Here is a 26720-nt window from a genome sequence, read left to right as displayed (position 1 = left end):
TAAGGTAGTTTTTCCTCTCCACTGTCATTGCAAGCATGCTTAGTGTGAGGGGTTGCATTGGAGTCAATGAGTTGATGCAATCAACTTGTTTTTCTTAGATAGAAAACTTTATAGAAATAAACTGAATTGCATTGAAAATTCCCTTCTGCGGCCAAAATTTCAAACCGTGTGGATCAATCAGCAGAGAGCAAAACGGACGAAGTCAATGCGATGTGAGGACCCGAGAGATTTCATCTTTTACCCTAAGAATGATCAGTTTAAAACAAAAAAACAACAATATTCAAGTCTCTCTTGCATCTAACTAGTAATTTCTATTAAAGAAACTTCGCTTCCCTAAGGAAAACATGCTTCTTTTCCCTGCGCGCAATCACAGCAGCTGAAGTCGGTGCGCTGTTGCGGAAGACCTCCCTGCAGTCTGCAGCATGCGCTCCTCTCCATCTTCTAGATGCACAAAGACCTTCATCAAATGCCTTTCAGCTACAGAGTCTGATAGTATGGCACCGCTGTAATGTTTTTTATTGCTTTTTTTGTTTTGTTTTTATTTTGGTTTGACGCACTGATTTAGGGAACTTAAAACGCAACAATCTCCGTTTATGTGGAAGTTTGGGAGCGTGTGTCGCTCCGGAGGAGAGGCAGTGATGGCGGTCCCCCTGAAAACAGCGCTGGCTCTGTTGGTTTCTGCCCTGGCAGGTGAGTCGTTTTCTAAAATATTGCTTTTTTTCTTTCGTTGTTTTTTTTATTTTGGATTGGCGTCTTGAACCTGCCTTTACTTGCTTCTTGTTGCACAGTATCTTGACCATATTAATTATTCCTCGTCTGTAGTAAAAGGTTATTGCATTTCCTGACCCAAAGCATGAAATATTTGTTTATTAAGTTCAGAGACTACATTTGGAACTGTATTATACATTGTATATTTTTTCTGTGCAAGTGTTTAATCAATAGTTAATTTTATCGTGTAAAAATACCATCATGCCGCATGCAGTAAGAGTAGGACATTACAGCAGGGTTCAATTAACTTCCTTTAATCAAAGAACAGGTGGAGTGAAATATGATTGTGTGTGCATTGATTGCATACCTTTGATTTAAACCTTAATCTAAGAAGCAAAAAATTGTGTTTTATGTTTTGTAATGTGGCTGCATAGCGTGCAAAAATAAGGTAATTCAAATTAGGAAAAAATCCTATTTCTTATTTGCCCAACAGTATATACACTACTTTGACTTTCAACATAACATTTTACATACTTAATGTTACAACCACAAACTTTGGGGGGTTATTTTGATTTTTTTTTAGTAGAGTCCCTAATAGGCTCTATGCACAGCTCCACTACTTCCTGAATTTAAGGCAGCTCCTTTGTTTCCTGTCTTTCTTGATTGGATGCACTGATTAATCCAGGTGTGTATGACCTAAGTAACTGGCCAGACACACCTGGATTAATCAGTTCGTCCAGTAATGAAAGACAGGAAACAAAGGAGCTGCCTTAAATTCAGGAAGTAGTGGAGCTGTGCATAGAGCCCATTGTAACAGGTGTACTGATGCATAAATCATGCATGGTTTAAAAAAACAAACAAAAATAAATTGGCCCTCACATCTACATAGAACCTTTTGGACCACGATTTTTAGAGCAATTTGACTGGTACAAATCACACACCTACACTGCTCATGCAAACAAGTCTTCTTACAGATTATTTTCAACTCTGTGTTTTGTTTAACCACTTTTATAAAAAAGTTGCCCTATTTCCCAACTAAGCTTTGATCTCTGGAGCTCCTATGGATTTAGCTTGGGCCTGCCATGGTTTTGGTTCTGTTTAAATTTTATCTTTGAGTTTTCATTGGTTTTATTTCCATTTATTTGTTATTCTAGTTATTTTTGATTGTATCTGAGTTCTTAGGTATTTCTTGTTTGCACTCTGTTGCCCTCTTGTGTCAGTCTCATTTTCCCTAGCTCCCTTCTAGACTCCTCTGTTCACACCTGCTCCCAATCTGCTGATTAGTCTTTGTTTCTCTCTCCCATATATGCACCTCCTGCTCAGTCACTGTTTGCTGGTTTCATTTCTTCCCCTGTTAGTTTTTTGTATTTCTTCTTCTTCTTTTTTTTTTTTGCTGTTGCTTCTGTTGCCTTTTTTCTTTTTAGATAAATCTACAAGAAACCACCTTCAGCTTCAATCTCTGCATTTGGGTCCTCTTTTCAAACCTCCATTCAGCCTGACAGGGCATGATGGAGTAAACAGTTTTCTTTTAAGGTACTCAAATCATGGAATATGTTGAACTGTCCAAATCCTCATTTAATCTTCCTTTTTTTAACAGTCTTGGTCTCATGAAACTGTTTAGTTTCTTATTTTCTGTAACAAACCTCTGAGGCCTTTATAGAAGACATGCATCTGATGTCAGTCAATTTTGTTACTCGCTACTCCACTTTGGACAATAAAATAAAATGCACATAGAACACGACCTGAAGCTATTTATTTATTTTTTTTCTCTATATAACCTTGAAAACACAGAGACAAATGGGATCATGGATCAGGATTATGCTCAGCATATCGGTGTACCAACTGACAAGGAAAAAAGACTATTTCATTTTATCGCTCCCCTAAAGCCCCAAAAGGCCAATAATATGGGTGGGTGCCATGAAGAGACGGAGCTGGCAAGCAGAGTTTGCAGCGATCACTTCTTAAGGTGCATTCAGGCCGACAGCTGTGTCCACAATAATTTCATGTATGATGCTTGAAACATGTTTTTAAAAGTTTAATTTGTAAAAACCTTAAACAAACCTTTTTGAAATGTTTTTTTTTTTTTTAGATTGGCACTCCTTTTTGTGTTAGTCTGATAAAATACATTGTTTGTGGATGCAAAATATTAAAAAGATGAAGGGATTTGATATGTTTCCAAAGTTTTAAATGTACACTAAGAGCATGCTACCATTCAGAAACAAACTGTCCCTACCACCTAGAGGAGTAGTTGGAGAGCAAGGGTCCGTTTCATGAAGTAGGTTTAATAAATTCAGATTCAAATCCACAACTCTAAATTGATCTAGCCAAAGTTGGGAACTCTGAGTGTTTGGTTTCACAATGGGTGCCATCAATTAGTTCAATCAATTTTAACTAGGTCCACTCAGAGTTAAGCGTGTATGCAAAAAAGTAATGCAAAGCCATTGGTGGAGCACCAATTTGACAAGTCACCATGACAACAGGCAACAGGAAGTGCCTATTTCAGCCCACTGAAACTAGAGATTTTAATGCAGAAAAGGAAAATGTGTTTAAAGCACAGAGAAACAGCGCTACAGCTACAAAGGAGTGGCAAATGGCTAAGGAGAAGATTGTTGCTCCAGTTAAAGCATGTTTATATGAGGTGGGCTTTGGCAGGCTGTTTTTACATTTACTAAAAGCACTTCTCTAGACTTCCAGAATGTTTATTCTAGATGTGGAGAATGTCATTTTGTTTGAAATGGTAATTTAAACAATGAAAACATGTCCAGTAAAACTAGTACAGATCATACATATCTAGTACATATCATACATATCTAGTACATATCAAAACAGCTTGCCATAGCCTGTTGTTACCGTGAAAATATTACGGGATATTTCATGAATGGTAGTAGATCAATGTATCTATTTAGTTGAAATCTTCTGGCAGCAGGTGAGGATGAAGAATAAAAACATTGTTCTAATATATAGAACCTGTGGTTCATACCATGCGTCCCTCCTTATGTTGATTCAGTCTTCTTTTACACAGTTAAGTGGCTGTTTGCAGGCAAATTGCCATTATAAGCTGCAATCAATCCCATAGAATGCCCTCAAATCTTTAGGTTGTTATTGACTGAATCCTAATCCTAAACCTAAATTAATTCCTTTCCTCCCGTGGAATGAATGAATCTATTTATGTGTAATCTGAGAATAATTTCAGTAGTTCTTCATGTGCTGTAAATATAACTAAATAAAAAATAAAATGATCCATATCTCGCTGATATTAAACAAACCAAAAAAAAAAAGGAATCTCATGTCCTGTCACTGAGTTTTGGAATTCTCTCCCTATAAATATCTAATTTGCTGTGAAAAAGTGCTGATCATTCTTTAATAAGATCCTCATCGAAAGGACATACATCATTTGTGTGTGACCGGGTGAATGATATATATATGAAGCCTTATGCAGCAAATAAACCAGGGTTTTTGTATGGCCTAATAATTTTAAGATTTAAACAAAGCCCGTTTGATCACTGTTCCATGTACAATTTCTCTAAATAACCCATATTTTTAATTGGTATCTTAAGTCTTCTCTTTGCAGCTGACTCACTCCATTTTTTTTAAACATGTTTCAGTTTTTTAGGGAGATCAACAATTTAACTAATAATGATTTTGTGCCTAAAAAAAACTCACATTTTTATTTTTCCCACCGAATAAATATACTAATAACATCCTAACAATTCCTCCTTAAAGGAATAGTACACCCAAAACATGATTAGCCTTCATTTTCTACTCACCCCCATGCTGAACAAAACTCTGGAGTACTTTTTTGATATCTCAAATGCATCTGGAGATCTGGGAGGCTTCTTGCTGTCTGCTGACATTCAAATAATGGAGGTCTATGGCGCCCGAGGCAGAAAGGTCCACAAAAGTCCACAAAAACGTGTCAATATTCCTCCATACTGCTCGTCCAATGTAATCCAAGTGTCCTGAGTGGGTAGCATCCAGAATTTACTCGAAACGAAGTCATTTAGAACGTTTTTAGAGCCTAAACAGTAGTGTATAGGATTTCCTAATAGCGCCCCCATGCGCGCTCACGATTCTACGGAAGCCGGCAGACCAAACCGGAAGTCAGCGTCTGCTCTGCCAGTAATGCAAGCGTAGAAGAAGAAATGTGCTGTTTACCTGTGCAAAGAAAGAAACAACGAAAGAAAAATGTCTGAGGACTTCAGTGTTGAGGAAGAGCATGAGTTCTTTGCCGAGCTGAATGCGCTGACGCTGACTTCCGGTTTGGTCTGCCGGCTTCCGTAGAATCGTGAGCGCGCATGGGGGCGCTATTAGGAAATCCTATACACTACTGTTTAGGCTCTAAAAACATTCTAAATGACTTCGTTTCGAGTAAATTCTGGATGCTACCCACTCAGGACACTTGGATTACATTGGACGAGCAGTATGGAGGAATATTGACACGTTTTTGTGGACTTTTATGGACCTTTCTGTCTCGGGCACCATAGACCTCCATTATTTGAATGTCAGCAGACAGCAAGAAGCCTCCCAGATCTCCAGATGCATTTGAGATATCAAAAAAGTACTCCAGAGTTTTGTTCAGCATGGGGGTGAGTAGAAAATGAAGGCTAATCATGTTTTGGGTGTACTATTCCTTTAAGATTTATAGTGTTTGGCTAAGCATATTGTATGTATTTAGTGTGTGTATATTATTTCGAATTTAGGTAGAACCCAAGCTGACCTTTCTTTTAAAAGTCACAATGCTGTAGCTGAGAACATATTAAATCTATTTTCAGAGCTTGATATGTCCCTTTTTAGTGTAAACAGGTATATATGTCTGGTCACTTCATTGAATGAAAACTCAGGGTAGGAACGAATCCAGTGAGATGGAGTTATTACTTTGGTTATCTTCCGCATTGTTCTAATAGGAAATATTCTCAAAAGAGGAGAGAACGAGGCAAAGGACCCAAAAGAAGTCAGATTCCTCAAGATAATAATAGATAATAGATAATAAACATCTGGTAGGATCAGAACAAATGGTTGAGGATGGATGAGTGGTCTCCCAATACCTAATCTCTTCCCCCCAAATTTCATTTTGTATACCCTCTATGTATAGCAATTTCTATAGCTCCAACAAGGAGGACATTATGCTGCATATCAATAAATTACTAAGGTATACATAATAATCTGGTAAAGTCTCATTTCTAGTACAATTTTGAGGTTTTTAAAGAGGATACTTGTGTATCTGAATAGCAAAAAATATCAATGAAAAGTCAAAAAGAGTTAAAAATATTTGGATTTACTCAATACATTGTGGTGTTTAAAATGTGACTACTGAGCTGAATCTTTCAAACGCAGAATGCCACAAAGCATAACGTGTGGACTTAAATATAAAACGTAACATTCAGGATAAAAATAGCCTAATATTTTATTCAAATAACAAAAGAGATTGTAAAAATACACATTCAACTGCTCAAAAAGCATACCTTTTTATTTAAAGAGCTTCTGTGTTTTGGGAAGTTGTCTTCAGTGTCTGTGAGTGTGCAGCAGAACTGTTTTTATGTTCATCTCTTTAGCTGTGGGTCTACCTTTCTGTAGGAATGGTGATGTTTTACAGTATTGCCCACCTTGCACAGCTCCACAGCAGTTATTTTCGCATCCAGGGGCGACAAACATTCATGAAAAAAAGCCCTCTTTGAAGAGTTGTGTATTAATTCTGTTTACCCGTACTCGCATGCAGTTCAGTTGCAGGTTTTCCTTGACTGCTAATGTCCACATTGCATCGGCAAAGTATGCAGAAGTCATGGAATGATTCTGGACTACATTTGGTTATGAAGTCATGCTCATTTGTCCCTTCAGAGATAAATGAGGTCTTGCTTTTTTTCAATATATAACTAAGCAGCACTTTGATCTTTGTTTACTTTTTTAACCAATGACAAGCAAATTTTTCTGACACGGGACCACTCTTGGCCAATCATCTGTTAGACCAGATAGTCAATGCATTTTTTTTTACATCCTATGATTGGGTATTGGGCTGCACCCCAGCAAAAATGGAAAAAAAAATGCTCTACAAGCCTTGTGTCTCATAAAGGAGGACAAATACATGTCAGTCTGGATGCTCCGCAGTACGCTGTACAATGCAATGAAAATCCGGACTGTCCGGCCTAAAACTAGACATCCGGCCACTCCAGTTGTGGTCCTCACAAGCTTTTTTGCTTACATTAAGGTAAGGGTTATGCCGTGAATCGAGTATAATGTAGGGTTCAGGTGAGGTATGCACCGGTAAAGGTCAGGTGTAGGGTTATTTTCAGGGTTAGGGCATAGAGAGGGTTAAAAAGGACTGAAAAACATTGTAAGTCATGGGAGTCATATGGTCCTCAATACAGGTGCTGGTCATAAAATTAGAATATCATGAAAAAGTAGATTGATTTCAGTAATTCCATTTAAAAAGTGAAACTTGTATATTATATTCATACATTACATACAAACTCATATATTTCAGATGTTTATTTTGTTTAATTTTGATGATTACAAATGACAACAAATGAAAATCTCAAATTCATCATATCAGAAAATTAGAATATTACTGAAGACCAATAAAAACAAAGGATTTATAGAAATGTTGGCCAACTGAAAAGTATGAACATGAAAAGTATGAGCATGTACAGCACTCAGTATTTAGTTGGGCCTCCTTTGGCCTGTATTACTGCAGCAATGCGGCGTGGCATGGAGTCGATCAGTCTGTGGCACTGCTCAGGTGTTATGATAGCCCAGGTTGCTCTAATAGTGGCTTTTAGCTCTTCTGAATTGTTGGGTCTGGTGTATTGCATCTTCTTCTTCACAATACCCCATAGATTTTCTATGGGGTTAAGGTCAGGAGAGTTTGCTGGCCAATTAAGAACAGGGATACCATGGTCCTTCAACCAGGTACTGGTAGCTTTGGCACTGTGTGCAGGTGCCAAGTCCTGTTGGAAAATGAAATCTGCATCTCCAAAAAGTTGGTCAGCTGCAGGAAGCATGAAGTGCTCTAAAACTTCCTGGTATGTGGCTGCGTTGACCCTGGACCTCAGAAAACACAATGGACCAACACCAGCAGATGACATGGCACCCCAAACCATCACTGACTGTGGAAACTTTACACTGGACTTCAAGCAACGTGGATGAAGTGCCTCTCTTCTTTTCCTCCAGACTCTGGGACCTTGATTTCCAAAGGAAATGCAAAATTTACTTTCATCAGAGAACATGACTTTGGACCACTCACCAGCAGTCCAGTCCTGTTTCTCTTTAGCCCAGGCAAGACGCTTCTGACGCTGTCTGTGGTTCAAGAGTGGCTTGACACAAGGAATGCGACAGCAGAAACCCATGTCTTTCATACGTCTGTGTGTGGTGGTTCTTGAAGCACTCACTCCAGCTGCAGTCCACTCTTTGTGAATCTCCCCCACATTTTTGAATGGGTTTTGTTTCACAATCCTCTCCAGGGTGCGGTTATCTCTCTTGCTTGTACACTTTTTTCGACCACATCTTTTCCTTCCCTTCGCCTCTCTATTAATGTGCTTGGACACTGAGCTCTGTGAACAGCCAGCCTCTTTAGCGATGACCTTTTGTGTCTTGCCCTCCTTGTGCAAGGTGTCGATGGTCGTCTTTTGGACAACTGTCAAGTCAGCAGTCTTCCCCATGATTGTGTAGCCTATAGAACTAGACTGAAAGACCATTTAAAGGCTTTTGCAGGTGGTTTGAGTTAATTAGCTGATTAGAGTGTGGCACCAGGGGCCATCAATTTTGAACCTTTTCACAATATTCTAATTTTCTGATATGATGAATTTGAGATTTTCATTTGTTGTCATTTGTAATCATCAAAATTAAACAAAATAAACATCTGAAATATATGAGTTTGTATGTAATGTATGAATATAACATACAAGTTTCACTTTTTAAATGGAATTACTGAAATCAATCTACTTTTTCATGATATTCTAATTTTATGACCAGCACCTGTACATATAGCAAGACAAGAAGGTATATAACTGTGTGTTTGTTGGCCAACAATCCTTTGGTAACATTGATGTTAGCTACTGTTAACTAACACAATACCGTATTACCTACCTAAATACTATACTTTGAACAATACCAAATCTGATCACACATTTCACATATTTGATTCCTGATTTGATCACAAATTCTGTTAATAAAAATAAGTTATGGAGACTAATGGTAGTGGAGATAATGAAGTCGCTTTGTAAAAAATGACCTGGGTGGAGTTGGACAATATTGACGGTCAAAGTTGCTTTAAATGTGAGAAAGGAAATCTGGTGTTTAAGTGGGACAGTCAGAGAGTCTAAGAATTAAAGGTTCGTAGAAGGTTCCATAGAAACAGCACTTGTGGGAGAATGGGGTAGTGATGCAAAAATTGTAATTTCTTATAATTTATGAAAAAATTATGAGAAATGGATATAAGGCAGAAACTTGTTTTATGTGGAATACCTGGGATATGAATAAATTATTGCTTCTCATTTAAAAGGTTTTAATGAATTACAACACATTGGGTCATTTTTACCCCACGTGTGCATCTAAGGGTTAAAAGAACAAGGGATTAGGGCAGCGTACTGAGTAAATCCAAGTACAGCTGAAGCCTGAATTGTTTTGGTCCACCAGAGATGGCAGTTTACTGAATTATTTACCATCCTAAAAAGAAATCCAAAGGATGCAGAAGATTTTTTTTTCATCAATAGTCACCTGACGACAGAATCTGTCTCATTTGAACACACCAGCAAATCTATATCATAATTATCTCTTTGTCTGATGGACTTTTCTATTTTTGTTTTTGTTTTAGGAGGATGGTAAAGTGCTGAAGATTAATCTATGATTATGTTTTAGTCTCTCTGCACCACAGAAGATGGTATTTTTATTTGAGTGGCCATGAATTATTGACGTGAGGAGAGTGCATTGAGGCGGACCGAAGTGTCTTTCTCTGTGGGTGTGCATACATGTGTTATGAGATTCACTGTTAGACACAAAACTCAGTCTTAGCTTACGTCAGCCTATACATCTTATTCTCACCTTATTTGCTCTTTAGATCTATGCTGTCAGAATTAACACTTACGTCAGCTCTCAAGATCTGCACAACATCTCTCCAAGATTTCCATCCTCTCCAGCAAACACATTAAGACATTTTTCTTTCCCAGTTGATGAATATTTTGTGGTCCAGTTTATTTTTATACTGCCCCTTTTACATTTTTAAAGTAAAGCTGACATCTTAAGTTGCCTGTAGATCAGCCAAGAAGATAGCAAAAAAGAAAACCCCACTGAAGGGCCCACTTTTCAAGGTGAAAACGCTGCAATAAGAATCCTAAATTTTATTCCTTTTGCTGAAATTTGCTCTTGATTGTGCTTGTCATTAAATACACAGTGCTTGCAATAATAACCATACCCTTTAAAACTATTCAAAATTTGCCCAGGAACTTCAATATTTGCCTTTTTATTGAGATTTTCATAATTGTGCAGTGTAAGGAAAACTATACAGGATTTCTAAAACATTTGACCTAACATTTGACCCATTCGAAGTGTGGCAGGCATTTGATTTCAATCTTTTGACTCCATACTTTGTTTCACCAATTTTAAGGTGGGTGGGAGATCTTTCTGACTAGACTTTTTAAAAAATCAGGAAACTCTGAATAAATGAAGAGTGTCAATAAAAAGCCATTTTTAATTCTTGTTGAAAAATCTTTTCTTGGATTAAGGGTTGGGCTTTAACTAGGCCATTCTAATGTATTCTCATCTGAAACTATGGCTGCAACAACGAATCAATAAAATCGATAAAAATCGACTTTTAAAAGCGAAAACGAATTTCATCATCGATTAGTTGTGTTGCGCGATTAATGCGTCATCCGCTGCCGCCGTCATCACTGCCACTTGACTGAAACGGGGGAAGAAAAAAAAATGCAAAGTGTTGCAAACTCAGCGACTTTGTCGCTATATTTAGCGACTTTTCAGTCCCCTCCAGCGACTATTTTTCAAAAAAGCGACTAGCGACAAATCTGGCGACTTTTTACGGTGTTACTGGCGGCTTTTGGAGACTCTTACGTGAAAGCATGTATCGTTCCTAAACTTGTCCTCCAGCGGCAGCTGCTGCCGAGAGGCGCCTCCCCCCTCCCCACCCCGTTCTCCCGCAGGAATCCTTCTCAGCGCTGGTGTCAGGATGTTTACCCTCAGCATTCAGACTGCAAATAAAGCGAACATGCGCCGGGATTGACGGCGCAAATTGATCACAATAATTAAAACAGCCTTTATAAATAAATTAACTTGCAAATTATGAGGGCAAGGCTTTTAAAGTTTAAATCTTCTGGCAAAGATAAAGTAAAGAAGATCCTGCAATTTATGGAAGTAAAGCAGAATAAAATCCAGCAAGATCAGTAATATGTCAATTAATTATATGCTACATTCCCATGTAAATATCTGTCTTTGGAGGATGTGTTTTTTTACCAGCCCTAGTTCTCTCATTTTTATTCCAAATACAATTTATAATTTTAATCACAGGGCTATTTTTATCTCTATGGTTCAGTATTTTCTCAAGTAGCAACTTTAACTGCTATACTTTCCTGTCTTCAAAGGCAGAACTCTTCTAGTCTAAAAAAACCTCATTTGTTGAAATGGGGAGGCCTATTGTTTGAACCCCTTAGGGGCTTTTAAAAACAAAAATTTCTTTTTTTGCGCTTTATGAAACAAAGTACCCTATATTTTGTGGATATACAGCTACATTTCTCATGTAAGTTTGCGTAGTTTATTTATTGCGTAACATTTATTTTTCATATTGCACCAGTACAGTTAATGAGCAACCTGTACTTGTGTGGCTGTTTGTTCTGTCTAAAATGTTTATTTTGGAATAAAGAGGTTAATATAAAAAAATTTTTTTTGTCCGATTCATCGATTAATCGAAAAAATAATCGGCCGATTCATCGATTTTTAAAATAATTGTTAGTTGCAGCCCTATCTGAAACATCCTACTGCCGCACTGGTTGTTGTTTTGGGTGAATATTCAGCTGGAAGATAATTATTGTCTTAGTCTAAAATCTTCTGCAGTCTCCAAAAGACTTTAAAAGGTAAATAAGATGGCATTTGAACAGCATTTGACATTTTAAAAATGCTTCCTGCAACTTAAGCTTCATAACAAGTAAAAAGTGCCCATTAGAATTTGAGGAAAAAGTATGAATTTGGTCAATTATAGAGAATTAAATCATGTGCTTTCTTTTTTACCTTTCAGATTCAGGTGAAATGCTAACTTAATATAGCTTTATGCTTAAAACTACTTTGGAGATCATTTATTTTAAACTCAATTACAATAGTTATTATTAATCTACATTCTTTGGGTATAATTAGTCATGTTTGAAGAAGGTTGTCCAAACATCTGGTCTGCTGACTGAAATTTTTTATCTATCTCCAAACTTGTTATCTAGTACTCTCAGAAATATTCTATCACAGATGTGTTTTTTCTCTCAAACTAATTTAAAGTTATGTATGAAGCATGATTCTGTTGTATTTTCCTTTACTTTTTTCTTTGCACTTTGACTTAGGCTACAAATAGCACAATAAATAATATTTTTATTTATTATTTATTTTTTAAAACTTTTTTTGATTGGCCATCTCTATGGCTTTGAACCTCATCTTTCTTTTACACTGACTTTCAATCTGCTCATTTTAATTGGGGAATCCATCTGCACAGAAATCTTTGTAGATCCCCTGCAACATGCCCACTTAGTGCACGTACAAAAAAATGACACATGCAATTTGACTCCTCTCATATAGAATCTTTTAAGATCATGATCTTAGTCTGCATTTTGTTAGAGGCTTGTTGGAGAGTGATCCGGAGTAAAATTGACCGGTATACCCTTGTTCTACTGGAATATTCTATGTAAAGGTTAGTTTCTCTCAGAGCATCTATTACCTCTTAAAATAAAAGATAAGATTCCTGCAAGACCTTACAGTAATGGTGGTGTTAGCATCCATAGTGAGATTCTTGTTGCACTGGTGGCTTCCACAAAATAAATGGAACAATAAAGTAAGGGAAAATACCGACTGAGAAAACTTTGGTTGCAAAGACATTGAAAAGATTTCATCATTTACGTCCAAAGGACGTCTATATTTGAGTGAAAAGTGAAAAGCAAACACAGTTTTCATTGTCTTTTCAACAATCTAAAAATTACGTCTTTTCATCTTTAATAATATGTATTATTGGACTATAGTGGTACAAAATCCGACTGACTGAACGCAGCCTAATTTTTAACAACAATTTCTGGAATAAATCAAGATTATGATGAACCAACAAGATCTAGCCTAAAAACCAATGTCTTAATAATGTCTGGTGTTTAAGGGGATTATTTGAGTTAAGACGTGTTGACCACTGCCTTCCGAAGCATCCCATTCTTTTGCTTAAGGTTTAGATAGCCAGCTTCAATACTTATGGTTGTCACTCCAGCAGACATGCCTAAGGTGATCCCACATGAGTTTAAAGAGGTCAGAGAATAGTGGAGGCCGTTCTATCCTCTTCACTCCTTTGTTCTTGAGTTGTGCTCTAGCCCCTTCTCCACTGAAAGCGGAGGGTTTTAAAGTGCCAGGATTTCTAATAGCTAGGTAACTGGCTAATTCATCAGCTGTCTTTCCCATGACTCACAAGGCCCCGTGACAACTTTACTACACCATCAGTATAGAAGGCGGTAATTGGAACATCAAGTGGTTCTCCCTTTACTTCCAGCTGACAAGCTGTAAGTAAATGCTAACCTTAAAATATTTATTTGAACTTTAATTCTTTTATCAACATAAATCTTGCCAGATTTGCTTTTTAATTTTATGATTCATTAAAAATAAAAACTCAAAACTAATTAAGACAGTTTTTTTTATGAGAGTGACCAGCCAAATCTTAGATATCTACATCACAAACAGGAAATGTTTTAAGTCAAAATGTTTCATGAGTCCACATGTCCACATAAGCGTATATTTATATAAAGTACAAGCTTTAGATTTGATGATGGAAAAATCCCCACAAGCCAAGAAACGGCGACCAACTTGTGATCTCTCTTGCCGTCCTGTTAGCATAGAATCGTGAAAGACTTTAAATTAAAAATTGTGTTTTTATACATGTAGTGTTGAGATCCTCAGGCTTGCCCACCAGAGGGCGCCGAGGATCCTCTTCTGCTCTCTTTGTCTTTTCTTTAGGGCTGGAGTCACTGTTAAGGTTCTGGAGATTACCCTCTGCCTCCAGCAGAGTGCGCCGTGGGTCCTCCTGAGCTGAGCCTCCCACACACCTGTGGCTGATCTACTCATCAGGAGGACCACAGTATTTAAGCTGCCTTCAAACCTTGATTCCACGCCGCAGTGTTGATCTTAGTTGGTTAGCTTCCTGAACCTTCTGCTATAGACTGAGTCTTGGTTGTTCCTAGGTTGAGGTCAGATTCTAATCTCTCCTTTATCTGTGCCACACAGGAATCCTGTCTCCTCGTGAAGCTCTGGATGAGCTTAACCTCCTGTCTCCTTGTGAAGCTCTGGATGAGCTTAACCACCTGTCTCCTTGTGAAGCTCAGGGAGAGCACCCTCACTGGAACCCTGTCTCTGGTCTGCAGCTCTGGGAGAGCTGCGTCTCAGGAAACCAGTCTCAAGCCAGAAGCTCTTGGAAAGCCTAACCTGCTAATCTGCCCTGGTGAGCCAACCCGAAGATCCCCACGTGGATGAAACCTGATGACTTCTTTGAGGAATTTCCCTAGAGGTTCCCATGTGGATTATCCCCTGTTGTTCTCTGCGTTGAGCTGGAAGCTCAGATCCTAGCTAGCCTTGCTAAGCATACAGCTAGAGGCCTAGCCCCTCATGATCTCAGTTAACCAGCCATCCCCCGTTCCCTGCACAGACCCAAGTGAACCAGCCCCCGGACTGAACTGTCCCTGTTTATTTCTATGTGCTTGTGTCTTTAAATAAACTCTTTGGACTTTTACCAGCGTTCTCCGTGTGTGTTCTGCATCTTGGGCTTTACTCTCTGAAACCCAATCATGACATGTAGAGGGTTATACTCTACAGTAGTTATACATGAAAAGTCATTCTAAAGAGAACGTGTAATTCTTGTTTCTAAAAAGAAAAGTAACAGAGCCCCTGTAGCTCATTACTCTGAATAGTTTTCTTTAAACTGTGGCAAAGCAATCAAATTCATACCTACATTAACCAACAGTCAAAACTTTCTTGTGAAACATTACATTTTAAATTGTGACTCTCGCAGTTTTAACACATACCTCATGAGTGGTTTATATTCTCTTTCAGTCACTGCAGACAAATACAGATATCAGGACATCATTGCGCTGCTGGCTGGGCTTTACAGCTCCCTTTCAGGATTCCCACTGTTACTACCATCTGCTTAGCCTTACTGGCCTACTAGCTAGACAGGACTATTAGACTTAGACAGATTTATTTTTTCATTTTGTGTACACAAATGTAAACAAAAAGAAATTTCGTTAAGAACAGCTCTCCAGGCAATTAAATTTTTTAAAAGTGCAGCCTTAAAAAACACACAAAAAAATACATAAAAAGAGTAATATAAACATAGGACTGTATATTTTCATTTCTAACATTTCATGGTTTTTAATAATAAATATAATAAATAATAACTCTTCAAATAATAAAATATGATAAATATAATAAAATACAATAAAATAACCAATTTTACAAAACATTCAGCTAATGGCAGTGGGGAAGAAACTGTTATGGAATCTGCTGGTCCTGCATTGAATGCTGTGAAGCCTCTTCCTAGAGGGCAGCAGGGATAACAGTCCATGGTGGGGGTGTGAGGGGTCATTTATGATGTTACGGGCTCGGGACACTCAGCGTTGGGATGAAATGTCTTTAATGGAGGGAAGACATCCTGGCGCTTTAAAACCCTTCGCTTTCAGTGGAGAAGGGGCTAGAGCATAACTCATATTAGAGGTTATAATATAAGAGGTTAGGGACTGCCACTGTAAAAATATATTTAAAAGTACAATCATAATTTTAATAATTAAGTTTCAAATTTTGATCATTTGATGGATTAAGTTTTGTACTTTCTTGTTTAAAAACATATTTCATGAAAAAACTTTTTCATACTGCTCTTCACTGGTTACTGCCACCACTGTTGAAACAAAGCACTGCAGCTGTACACAAACCACCCCTCAAAAATCCAAAACGTACTTGGTCTCTAGGGTGACCAGAGTCCCAGGACAGTAAAGACATGGGAATCTGAATTTACCTCGGTTAATGTGTATGGAAAGGCTTTCAAATGCTCCAGGCCTTTTAATTGCAATGGAAATGGGGCAGTCAAGCGTTAGCATTTCATTGAACAAGGTTTGGTCCATTAGAGACGAAATATGAGATTGCTACTGGTTGCAAAGTATAATCTTTATATTTTTCTGGATTAAAATTGCTTTCTGATAATAGGTGTTATTTTGTATGGAGGGAGATGCTAATCCACATCCTCATACTGCCACTAAGGGCTCTTTACCACTGATGGAGTTTGCAAAGGCTGAGCAGTAGTAATTGTGACTTTATATGCCTATAATATCTGAAGTAAAACCAAGAGCACACTTTTTAAATTTAAGAGCAGGATTTCCTTTACTTGCACTCAAAACTTGTACTTGCATCTATTTTCTCCTCTCCTTTACGTCCTTCTCCTCGCATGCAAACCAGTCTCGGTTTGAGTCACTGATATGCTCGGAAACCCATCGGCTGAGCTTGTGGATTTTTTCGCTCTCTCTGGAATCGGATCGTCGCCTTGCAACCATTCCAGCCAATAGAACGAAAGCCTCAGAAAGGGTGCACTTGTTTTCTTCTACTGAGTTTTCCTGTTACTCCTTGCTGATAATGAAATTGCTTTGCAATATAAATTCTGATAAGATATGAAGCTGAAAACAAAAATAATTTGAAAAAAAATTAATAAAAGCCTAGAAATTTCTAAGGGGCGATTCCACAACCAACAATGAAAAGTTACCTAATTTCTGATGAAGGCAGCATTTGCACATGCCCTGACTAACATATTATGAAAAAGGAAGCAAGTCTCAAGTAAGTAGCCTACTTTTATTGAGGCTAAAATTTTTAATTAACCCATTTATTTTATTTCCTATGAGTTCATGTATTTGATCTGGCATATAAGAAGAAAACATTTGAAAACGATTTTATTATTAGTACCAGTAAGCAGTAACTGCAAACTCAGTAGAAGAAAAGAACTGGACTCTTAGGCTGAGGCTGTCTTTCTATTTGCTGGACAGTTGCTAGGTGACGATCAAACTCCAGCGTGAGAGAGAGAGAGAGCGAAAAAAATCCAAAAGCAGAGCCGACGGGTTTCCGAACATATCTCTGACTGGAGAAGAGAGTGGTTTGCACCCAAAGAGAAGGAAGTAAACAAGAGGAGGAATTATCTGTGAGAAGCATTAGATCCATGAGCAGGAACAAAGATTTGATGGAGAAGATAATGTATTTGAGAGAAAGCAGAAGTCTTGAATTTGAGCATTAAAAGTTTTTTATTGCAAGTAGAGGAAATCTCAAATTAAAAATATGTGCTCTCTGTTTTTGGCAGGAAAGATCTTCCATAGAAAGGCATAAAGTATAACAGGCAAAGAAACACAAATCACAATGGGAGCTTTAGAAAACGCCTTTAGCTTATGCAAGACTGGTATGACAATGACAATGACCTTCAGTCCATAATGTATAGTTTGTTTCCAGCAGTTTCTTATTTTTTGTCTGTATGTTTATCTGTTTATGTACCCAGCTGCCCTGTGTGCAGACGTAGAGGAGAGGCTGGTGAGTCAGCTGTTGTCACCGGAGCGGTATAACAAGCTGATCAGGCCAGCTGTCAACAACAGCCAGCAGGTCACAATTTACATACAGGTGTCTCTGGCCCAGCTGATCAACGTGGTAATTAAACACAGGATCCCACCACTGAAAGGACAAACTGCTATAACACCATCAGATCTTATGAATGTCTATTTTAAAGGATTCTTTTGTTTTCTTTGTCTGAATTGTGTTTCCATGTTTGTCGGTGTTTCAGAATGAGAGGGAGCAGATCATGACCACTAACTGCTGGTTAACCCAGGTTTGTTCAGTTGAACTCTACTGTTTGTCACTTTAAAAGTGTGTGTGTGAGAATGCATCATATCTGTGGTTCATGTTAGTCGTCATATGCACATAAATGCATTGAGGTTTGTCACAGTGCAGTGGTTTGTGGAAAATTGTGCACAGACATAAAGCCGGTTCACTGGTGAGGTCAGCTCACAGCATGTTAGTCAAAAATTCTGGTGTACTATTATAAATACACCGTGACAGCTGACTCAACCAATACTTCCTTTCATGGATGAACCAGCCTTGTTTACATATGACCTCAAAATTCATTTATGTTGCTTTGTATGAATTGAATCATTTCAAAGTTCCTAGCGAAGGTAAATAATGGATATCTTTTAAACAAGCCCTTGCTTGTTTTTACATGTTATCTCATAACTTTTATCTTGCATCAGGGTTGGAACGACTACCGATTAATGTGGGATCCCAACGAGTATGAGGGAATAAAGAAAATACGACTGCCGTCACAGCACATCTGGCTTCCAGATATCGTCCTCTATAACAAGTAAGATAGCTTCATGACAGATACAGTAAATGTGTGTGGGTCTGTGACCAATGTTGCAGTAAAATCAGTGGTTTAAGAAAATTTGTTTTGTTTAGATGTTACTTTTTTCAATTTTGGCTTTCTATTTCCTGTTTTCAACGTTATTATTTCAAGTTTTCAACGTTAACAAAATCAAATCACTCAAAACCATCAAAGGATGTGATAAACTAAAGAAGCATTTAAAAAGAAAACTCCAAAATAAACAAATTTAACAAACAACAACACAAACAAACAAATAACGAGCAAGAAAACTGACTAAAAAACAGAAATCTTAACAGATCACAAATAATTACACAGAGTCACTATACCATAACAAAACATTTTGTAATGCTGGAGAGCAATGTGTGTGCTCTGAAGCCAAATCAAGGTCTAAAGTAGAGACAGGTTTTAGAAAGAGCAGCCAGATTAGATAAATTATCATCAGAGTTTAGCAAAAAGGACACAATTTTCTCTAATCTGATAAATGAAAGAGCTCACTTGAGTACACAGGAAGTGAAAAACCCTGAGGTAGAGCACCAAAGAGGGCAATGAGTGGGATGGCTGAAGCTTTGAAAGATGTGATCTAGTTCACCTCGCTGCAGCATGCTGAAAGGCTCAGAGACTGACCACATAACAGACCCATACCATATTTGGAAGAGGTTGCGTTGGACTACGGAAATAAAGGGGGAGCTATGTCCTATTCCAGCTGCTGTTTGTCACGTTTATGTTTTTTTTCAGTTAAAAAATCTTGTGACTTGTTACAGTTGTTTCATGTTTTTTTTTTTTAAAGATTATATGATTTAGAAGATTATATTAAATACACAACAGGTCCACATAAAATGCCAAATGTAAGATGGATAAAAAAGAAAAAGAGTGCAGTGAAAGCTTTTTTCTATAAAAATGGAAGACAGAAAAAAGTAATATTAAGATAGGATATCAGTTTTATAGATTGAGGTATGCCACAGGGTACTTTACTTGGTCCTCTTCTAATTTAAAATCTTATCAACAACCTTCTTCTTGCTTGCACTGACTGCAATATTCAACTATTTGCAGGTGATACCTTTAGTAATCGTTTCAAATCCAATATAATCTCTTCAGCAGGACTTTGACACAGCTCAGGTCTAGCTTCAAGCCCATAAATTGATTCTTAGTTCAGAAGAAAAACTTAATATCTGCCTCTGAGCCTTATTTACATGTCAGGATTCTACATCAATTGCTCCAGTTGAGTTGTTTTAATATGAAGGCCTCTGGTTGATGCTTTGGTTTCATTCACCTCTCATATACATTGTGTTACCAAGTTTCTAAAAAATAGATATCATTTGAAACTTCTTCATCAATCAGATAGTTGTTTTACTTTCTTCTTGGGAAAAGTATTATTTCTTTCTTTAGAGTATTTTTTGGGTACTGTGATATCATTTAGTAAAATGCCAAATCTACTAGTCTCCATCCACTTAATGTTGTATATAACAATTTGTATAGGTTTACTCTTCAATGCTCTTTCAGAACCCACCATGTGTTCTACCATCATCTGTTCTGGCTCAAAAATCCTTGAGAAAACAATATAATTTATTATTGATGTCAAAATATTAGTTATCCTGATTATGTAAAAAAAATACCAAATTCAGCTTAGTGTATAGTCTTGTATATTGACCTCAAATGTTTTTTGTTGTCTCCATAAAAAAAATAAAAAAATATTTGTATCTCTTGAATTTTTAACCTCTGTTTATTCATTTAAGAAGGCCCTTACTTATGTTTTTCACTCTGTTTTGTGTATGATAACCATTATATTGTGTTCTGAATCTTTATTTGAGAGCTTTGTGCATTTGAATTTATAGTGTGATTGTTCAATGCCTTAGCTCCCACCTTTTTATAGTTTTTGCAAAAACAAATTGCATACCCAAACTGCCATTAGCCAGTAAAATAACATAAATCCACCGGCTCGTGATGTAACTCTTTTGAAAGCTAACATCTTTTAGTTTCTGGAGATATCTGTACAAGCTCTGTAACATTTTCACAACTTGAGCTAAATAACTTTAAACATGTTCAAAAAATATTTTTTTCTCCCTCGCTTTAAAAAATAATATATGTTTAATATTTTATATCTTGGGTATAATTCATAGTTGACCTCTCCAACTCACTACACTTGTTGTTTAAGTTGTGGACAACTTTGTAAAATGTCCAATCTCTAGTCATAAGCATTATAAAATGTTGACCTTTTTTTCATGCAAAAGGTCAATTAGGCACATTTGATTAAAAAAGGAACCAAAAACGCCAAACTGCATTATTTGAATCTCATCTCTAATTTAACCATAAAAATTACATTTCTATATGTAGTTTTACACAAATGTTCCTTTGAGCACTTATTTTTAGATTTCCAATTTTCAGCTTTCAGTATTATCACTTCATTTTCTGTGCTTATCCAATTATTTCTACTCTCCTCTCACTCCTTACACACATAAATAATAAATAAATAAATCATCTTTACAGCCCACCTCAACACTTCCAATATAGCATTGCAAGGCTTCTTTTACTGGCTAACAAAATATGTCAAAGTTTGATTGGTCACTAGGGCCCAGTCCCAATACTCACACTAAACCCTAAGCCCCTCTTTGAAGAGTGCACCTAATCATCTAATCATTAAATATATATATATATATATATATATATATATATATATATATATATATATATATATATATATATATATATATATATATATATATATATATATATATATATATATATATATATATATATATATATATGTATATGTGTATATATATATATATATGTATATATATGTATATATATATGTATATATGTATATATGTATATATGTATATATATATATATATATATATATATATATATATATATATATGTATATATGTATGTATATATATATATATATATATATATATATATATATATATATATATATATATGTATGTATATATGTATATATATATATGTATATATGTATATATATATATATATATATATATATATATATATATATATATATGTATATGTGTGTGTGTGTGTGTGTGACTGCTTTCCATTTGAATAAAATGACTATTTGAATAGCAGAAGGACCAACTTAGACTGTCAGTCTAGAATATATGTTTCAGGGTTCTGCCCCCTGTTTAAGTCTGTTTTAAGTTTCTTAGTAATTCTCTGTCTTTGTAGTTGTTTTCTGGCAGTGTTGTGTGTGAGTTACACTCTGTTGCCCCCTTGTGCTTGTTTCCTTTCCCCTTGGCTCCCTTCTGGTTTGTTCTATTCACACCTGCTCCATATCAGCCCATTAGCCCACCCTTTGTTCTGTTCCTCATATATACACTACCTCTGCAGTTCCTCTTTGCTGGTTTCTTGTAGTTTTTAAGTATCTTGGCTCCCTGCATGTGTATCTCCCTGGCATATTTTGTAGGAAATAAAAGATTATGCTCTATACCTTTAACTACGACACACCCCTAACACATAGGAACAACAGTAAGAAGAGTAGGTATTTAAGATATATATTTCAATTTAACATATAGAAGCACCAAATGTGAAGAAAGTTGACAAAATAACAGAAATGTGACAGTGAAATCTTTCATCACAGCCATGTTCATTTCATCACCGTCTTATTGTCATGGAAATAAGCTTTGTCATGAACGGTCTCATCTTGCATTTGTCTTGTAAGCTTTTGATAGATAACGCATTTATAAATAACATACAAGACAAGTTATTTTCTTCCAGTGATCAAAATCCATCTCCTCTGAGTGTTCCCATTGTTATTTAATGCTCCCGATGCAGTACCTTCTTATGAACTTGTCTAATAAGAAAGACATTATGTGGTAACACTTATATGATGATTTTTTTTTTTTTGTTACCCCCAAAATTACTCTTTTTATATTGTCATGTTGTTTTGGGGACATGTCTGTGCCATTCTCTGTCAGAAATAAACCAAATCTTATTTTAAACATTAGTAAAAGTTTGTAAGATGCAACAATAGAAAAGGCAGGATTTGACTTTCTCCTTTCGATCTCTTTGTTTCCTTCAGTGCTGATGGAACATATGAAGTTTCCTTCTACTCCAATGCTTTAGTTTCCAACAACGGAGATGTTGACTGGCTCCCACCTGCCATCTACAAATCTGCCTGTAAAATTGAAGTGCGGGATTTCCCTTTTGACCAGCAGAACTGCACCCTCAAGTTTCGTTCCTGGACGTATGACCACACAGAGATAGATCTCATCCTCCTCAGTGATTATGCCTCACGGGATGACTTCAAACCCAGTGGTGAGTGGGATATTGTTTCCCTACCAGGACGCAAGAATGAAGACCCAAATGATATCAGGTACCTGGACATCACCTATGATTTCATCATCAAGAGGAAACCTTTGTTCTACACCATCAACCTGATCATCCCCTGCATCCTCATCACCTCCTTGGCTATCCTGGTGTTTTACCTTCCATCAGACTGTGGTGAAAAGATGACTCTTTGCATCTCCGTACTCCTGGCCCTGACTGTGTTTTTACTTCTTATTTCAAAAATTGTGCCACCAACATCTTTAGCAGTGCCTCTGATTGGGAAGTACCTCATGTTTACAATGGTGCTGGTCACCTTCTCTATTGTCACAAGTGTTTGCGTGCTCAATGTCCACCACCGCTCCCCGAGCACACACACCATGCCACCTTGGGTCAAACGGGTTTTTCTGCACCGGCTTCCTTCTTTTCTCTTCATGAGGAGACCAGGGAACTCCAATATCCGCGAGAGGTTCAGGAAAAAATACCAGAGGCAGAAGTCCTCAGACCAGATCCCATGTGGAGCAGAGGGTGGGACAGGACAGGGGGTGGGAGTGGCCGATTCTTCCTCATCTTTCTTTGTTAACGAAGGGTCAGCCAAACGCTACGGCTGGCGAAGTAGTGACTTATCAGAGAACACAGACATTAGGAGGAGGATGACACTCAAGAGCAATATTGATATGGAAGAAGCAGTGGATGGTGTTCGCTACATTGCTGACAAAATGAAGAGTGAAGATGATGATGAGGGAGTAAGTATTTGGAGGAAGTGTTAAAACTGTTTTTTATTGTAAAAGCACAATACAATGTAGTGCAAAGATAGTAAGTGAAAGTTTGACGCAATTTTGAATTAAAATCAACAAGAATACTTTGCATTTTAATTCAGCCCACTCAGTTGGTTATGCATTGAACTAGCTCTCAGTTCAATACCCAACTAGTTGTGTTTCCAGCTGTGTACATGCAGTGACTGAGTTCTTTGCAGAATCTGCTTTGTAAGAAAACTAAAGGTTAGACTGGATGGAAGTGTGCATAAACTACAGCAGGCATCCCCAAACTCGGTCCTCAAGGCCCCCTGTCCTGCAGGTTTTAGAGGTTTCACTGCTTCAGCACAGCTGGTTATAATGATTACACTAGACCAAAAGCCTGTTAATCAGCTTTCAATTAAAATCAGCTGTGCTGGAGCAAGAAAACCTCTAAACCTGCAGGACAGGGGGCATTGAGGACCGAGTTTGGGGATGCCTGAACTACAGTATTTGAACTTTTCCTTTTGGATTTAAATCTAGACTTTTAAAAGGACCATTTGTTGGTATGTGTAGGGTGGTCAAAAAACAAACACCTGCACCATTCTCAAGTATTTGCAACTTAAAACAGGGTTTTTCCTAGAATCTTACTGATTGATCAATGTTTGACCAGAGGGAACATTAATACAGACCCTTTAAACACCAGTAACTTCTTCTTACCTCTAAAGAACCAAATTTTGAGGTGACTGTGAATGATCATTATACTGACATCTAATTTCTTTCTCACTTAATATCCCAATATCCATATACCAAACTAAACAATTAAGAAAAGGATGATTGCATGCAGAAGTGGTTCTAAAACCTATTAATAAATCCAGAAGAAATTTTGTTCTGAACAAGTTTAAAACTGACAAAGGTTGACTCCAGGTGCAAAAGCAAATAAGCCAAGGGAGACGTTTTAGGTCACTTGCACTTTCAGTGAGATGCATTTCAAATCAACGGCGTCCCTCCCATCTGTTGGATACCTGCTGGTCTCTAAAAGGCAGCTTGATCAGCTATTCCCTCGAGGAAGGCATTTTTTGTTTTATCAACTAGGAAAAAAATCATCCAAACTATTTTGTTGAGGAAAAAACCTAAATGCTTGCTAAGATGTCCAAGATGGTTACTGTTGTATTTGAATAAGATCTAGCATGCTTCTGGTTCTAAGAACAACTTAGTGATTAGTCAGGTATATTTTTAGAAGTTCATAGAGTCATTATTAATAGTTGGTTGGGTTTTGATATTGGTCTGATATTAAAGCAAATATATTTTATATTATATGTTGTTTCTTAGTCTCAAGCATATGTTTTTATTAAAAAATATCATACACTGGAAAACTTTGAATTGAACAAAAAACTTGAAAAACCTATTGAAATAAAAACACCACTGAGATAAATATAGTGCCAGTTACAACTAAGATTTGACACATCACAGTCAAAAATCAGTTCTTCCAAAATGAGCAATCATAATATTTAAGATGATGAACAATTAATTGTCAATTCAAGATTGTGAATAAAGCAATGACATTTAACATCTTCTCTGATTTTCTGCAGATAATTGAAGACTGGAAATATGTGGCCATGGTGATTGACCGCCTCTTCCTGTGGATTTTTGTATGTGTGTGTGTGGTCGGCACTGCAGGACTTTTCATGCAGCCCCTTTTCCAGAGTTACAACACCCCAGTTGCTGAAGATACAGAGCATAAATGAAATCTGAAACTCCACCTTTAAGTTTTGAAATGACTCAGACAGAAAATTTACTTTACTGGAAAGAAACATTTCTCTGCAGATCCAGAATGACCATCACTTATAAAACCCTGACCTGTATACCCAAGTGCTCCCTCACCACCTGCTGATCTCTGATCTTCTGATTTGATCTTTCTTTGAACACTAAATACCAGCATGCCCACATCCCTTAATTTATAACCCAACATTTTGGAAAAGGTATTGATTAAAAATAAAATCCAAAAGCATACTGGGTGGGCTTCTCTTTTAATATTTTGCCACGTTAAAAGTTTAATGCATTATTTTTGGTAGAGATACACGAATCTGAAACCTGGATTTTTATGTCAAGACTATTGGCTTCACTCACATGGCAAGATATATCAATATTGAATATACTGATGAATATATCTTGAATATATCTCTGCCTTGGCACTGTATCTGGAAATAAAACGGATCAGTCCATTTCAACTTTCTGAGATTTTTTTGCAGTAGTCAGTCCTACAAGGTCGCTGTCTTCTGTGTTTCAAATGTTTCAACCCAAATAAATCAAAGTAACTGGTAATTTGCTTGCTTTTGTAGAACATGAGTGTATGCTGAGGTAATGAATCTGTTGAATTATCTGTATTAGGGCAGGGATACGTCTAAAGCAGGGGTCTTTATTCCTGGTCCAGCATGTTTTAGGTGTTCCTACCTCCATACACCTGACTTAGATAAATGGGTGATTAACAGGTCCCTTCAGCCCTTGGAGGCTGATGAGGTGGAAATGCAGTCATTTGACTCAGGTGTGCTCAAGCAGAGATGCATCTAAGGCTACGTTCACACCTCAGCCTGAAGTGACCCAAATCCGATTTTTTGGCCCATATGCGCTCTGGATCTGATCTTTTCATGGCAGTCTGAACAACACAGATCCAATTTTTTCCAATGCAACCCAGGCCACTTGGCTATGTGGTCCTGAATCCAATACGAATCAGATCTTTTCAAATGCGACCTGTGTCTGAACGGCCAGGTCACATTCATTCGACCTGAACGCCGTTAATACCCGACATAGGTCACTATTCTGCATCTTGCTACACATAAGCTGCAAGAAAAAACAAACACCATGGTGGACGATGATGGGGAGAGCAGTCATTTTTTTTTACTATTTTGAAAAGATTGAGGTTTTAAGGTTTGGAAAGATCGCTAGATGCGCTCCAGCACTGCATCCATGTTTACTTCTGCAAACAAGAAGCATGCTGGCTTGTAATGTCATTGCATCCTCTAGTGTGCATGCAGGACACATAAGCTGTATGAATGCAGTTTACACAGGAGATCACATACAACTTGCATATATATGGAAATGTAAACGGCAACGCAAAAAAATACGATTTCACAAAAAAATCGGAATTGAGCATCAAGTCCTGCAGCGTGAACGTAGCCTAAAGCATGCAGGACAGTGGGCCCAGAGAACCACGGATGAAGGCCATTGATGAAGCATACAGGAGAACAGCCTTTGAGGTCTGGTACAACGTGGTACAAAACTGCAAAGGGAAAATGATACAGTACATAATTTTCAAGTTAAAAGCCTGAAAAGGCCAGGTCCGCTTTTACTCTGATACCCTTGGATTGAATTCAGTG

General features: G+C 37.2%; 1 protein-coding gene across 1 annotated transcript; it reads left to right on the top strand.

The window, feature by feature from the left end:
• The first annotated feature begins 387 nt into the window (after window positions 1-387).
• LOC119788310 (neuronal acetylcholine receptor subunit beta-2-like) lies at window positions 388-26720 on the top strand. Its single transcript, XM_038292565.1, has 6 exons — window positions 388-690; window positions 17453-17598; window positions 17732-17776; window positions 18195-18304; window positions 22365-23355; window positions 24936-26720. The coding sequence occupies exons 1-6, from the start codon at window positions 594-596 to the stop codon at window positions 25089-25091; spliced, it is 1545 nt and encodes a 514-aa protein (XP_038148493.1). The 5' UTR covers window positions 388-593; the 3' UTR covers window positions 25092-26720.

This window comes from Cyprinodon tularosa, unplaced genomic scaffold, assembly GCF_016077235.1.
Source record: "Cyprinodon tularosa strain WSP-4 unplaced genomic scaffold, ASM1607723v1 ctg314, whole genome shotgun sequence".
NCBI lineage: Eukaryota > Metazoa > Chordata > Actinopteri > Cyprinodontiformes > Cyprinodontidae > Cyprinodon > Cyprinodon tularosa.
Note: the sequence above shows the minus strand (reverse complement) of the source record. Positions and strands in the feature narration are given on the sequence as shown.

Coding starts and splice junctions, on each gene's coding strand:
- LOC119788310 (XM_038292565.1), top strand. CDS start 594: ATGTGGAAGTTTGGGAGCGTGTGTCGCTCCGGAGGAGAGGCAGTGATG. Junction 17,599..17,731: donor TGGCCCAGCTGATCAACGTG/GTAATTAAACAC, acceptor TCGGTGTTTCAG/AATGAGAGGGAGCAGATCAT. Junction 17,777..18,194: donor CTAACTGCTGGTTAACCCAG/GTTTGTTCAGTT, acceptor ATCTTGCATCAG/GGTTGGAACGACTACCGATT.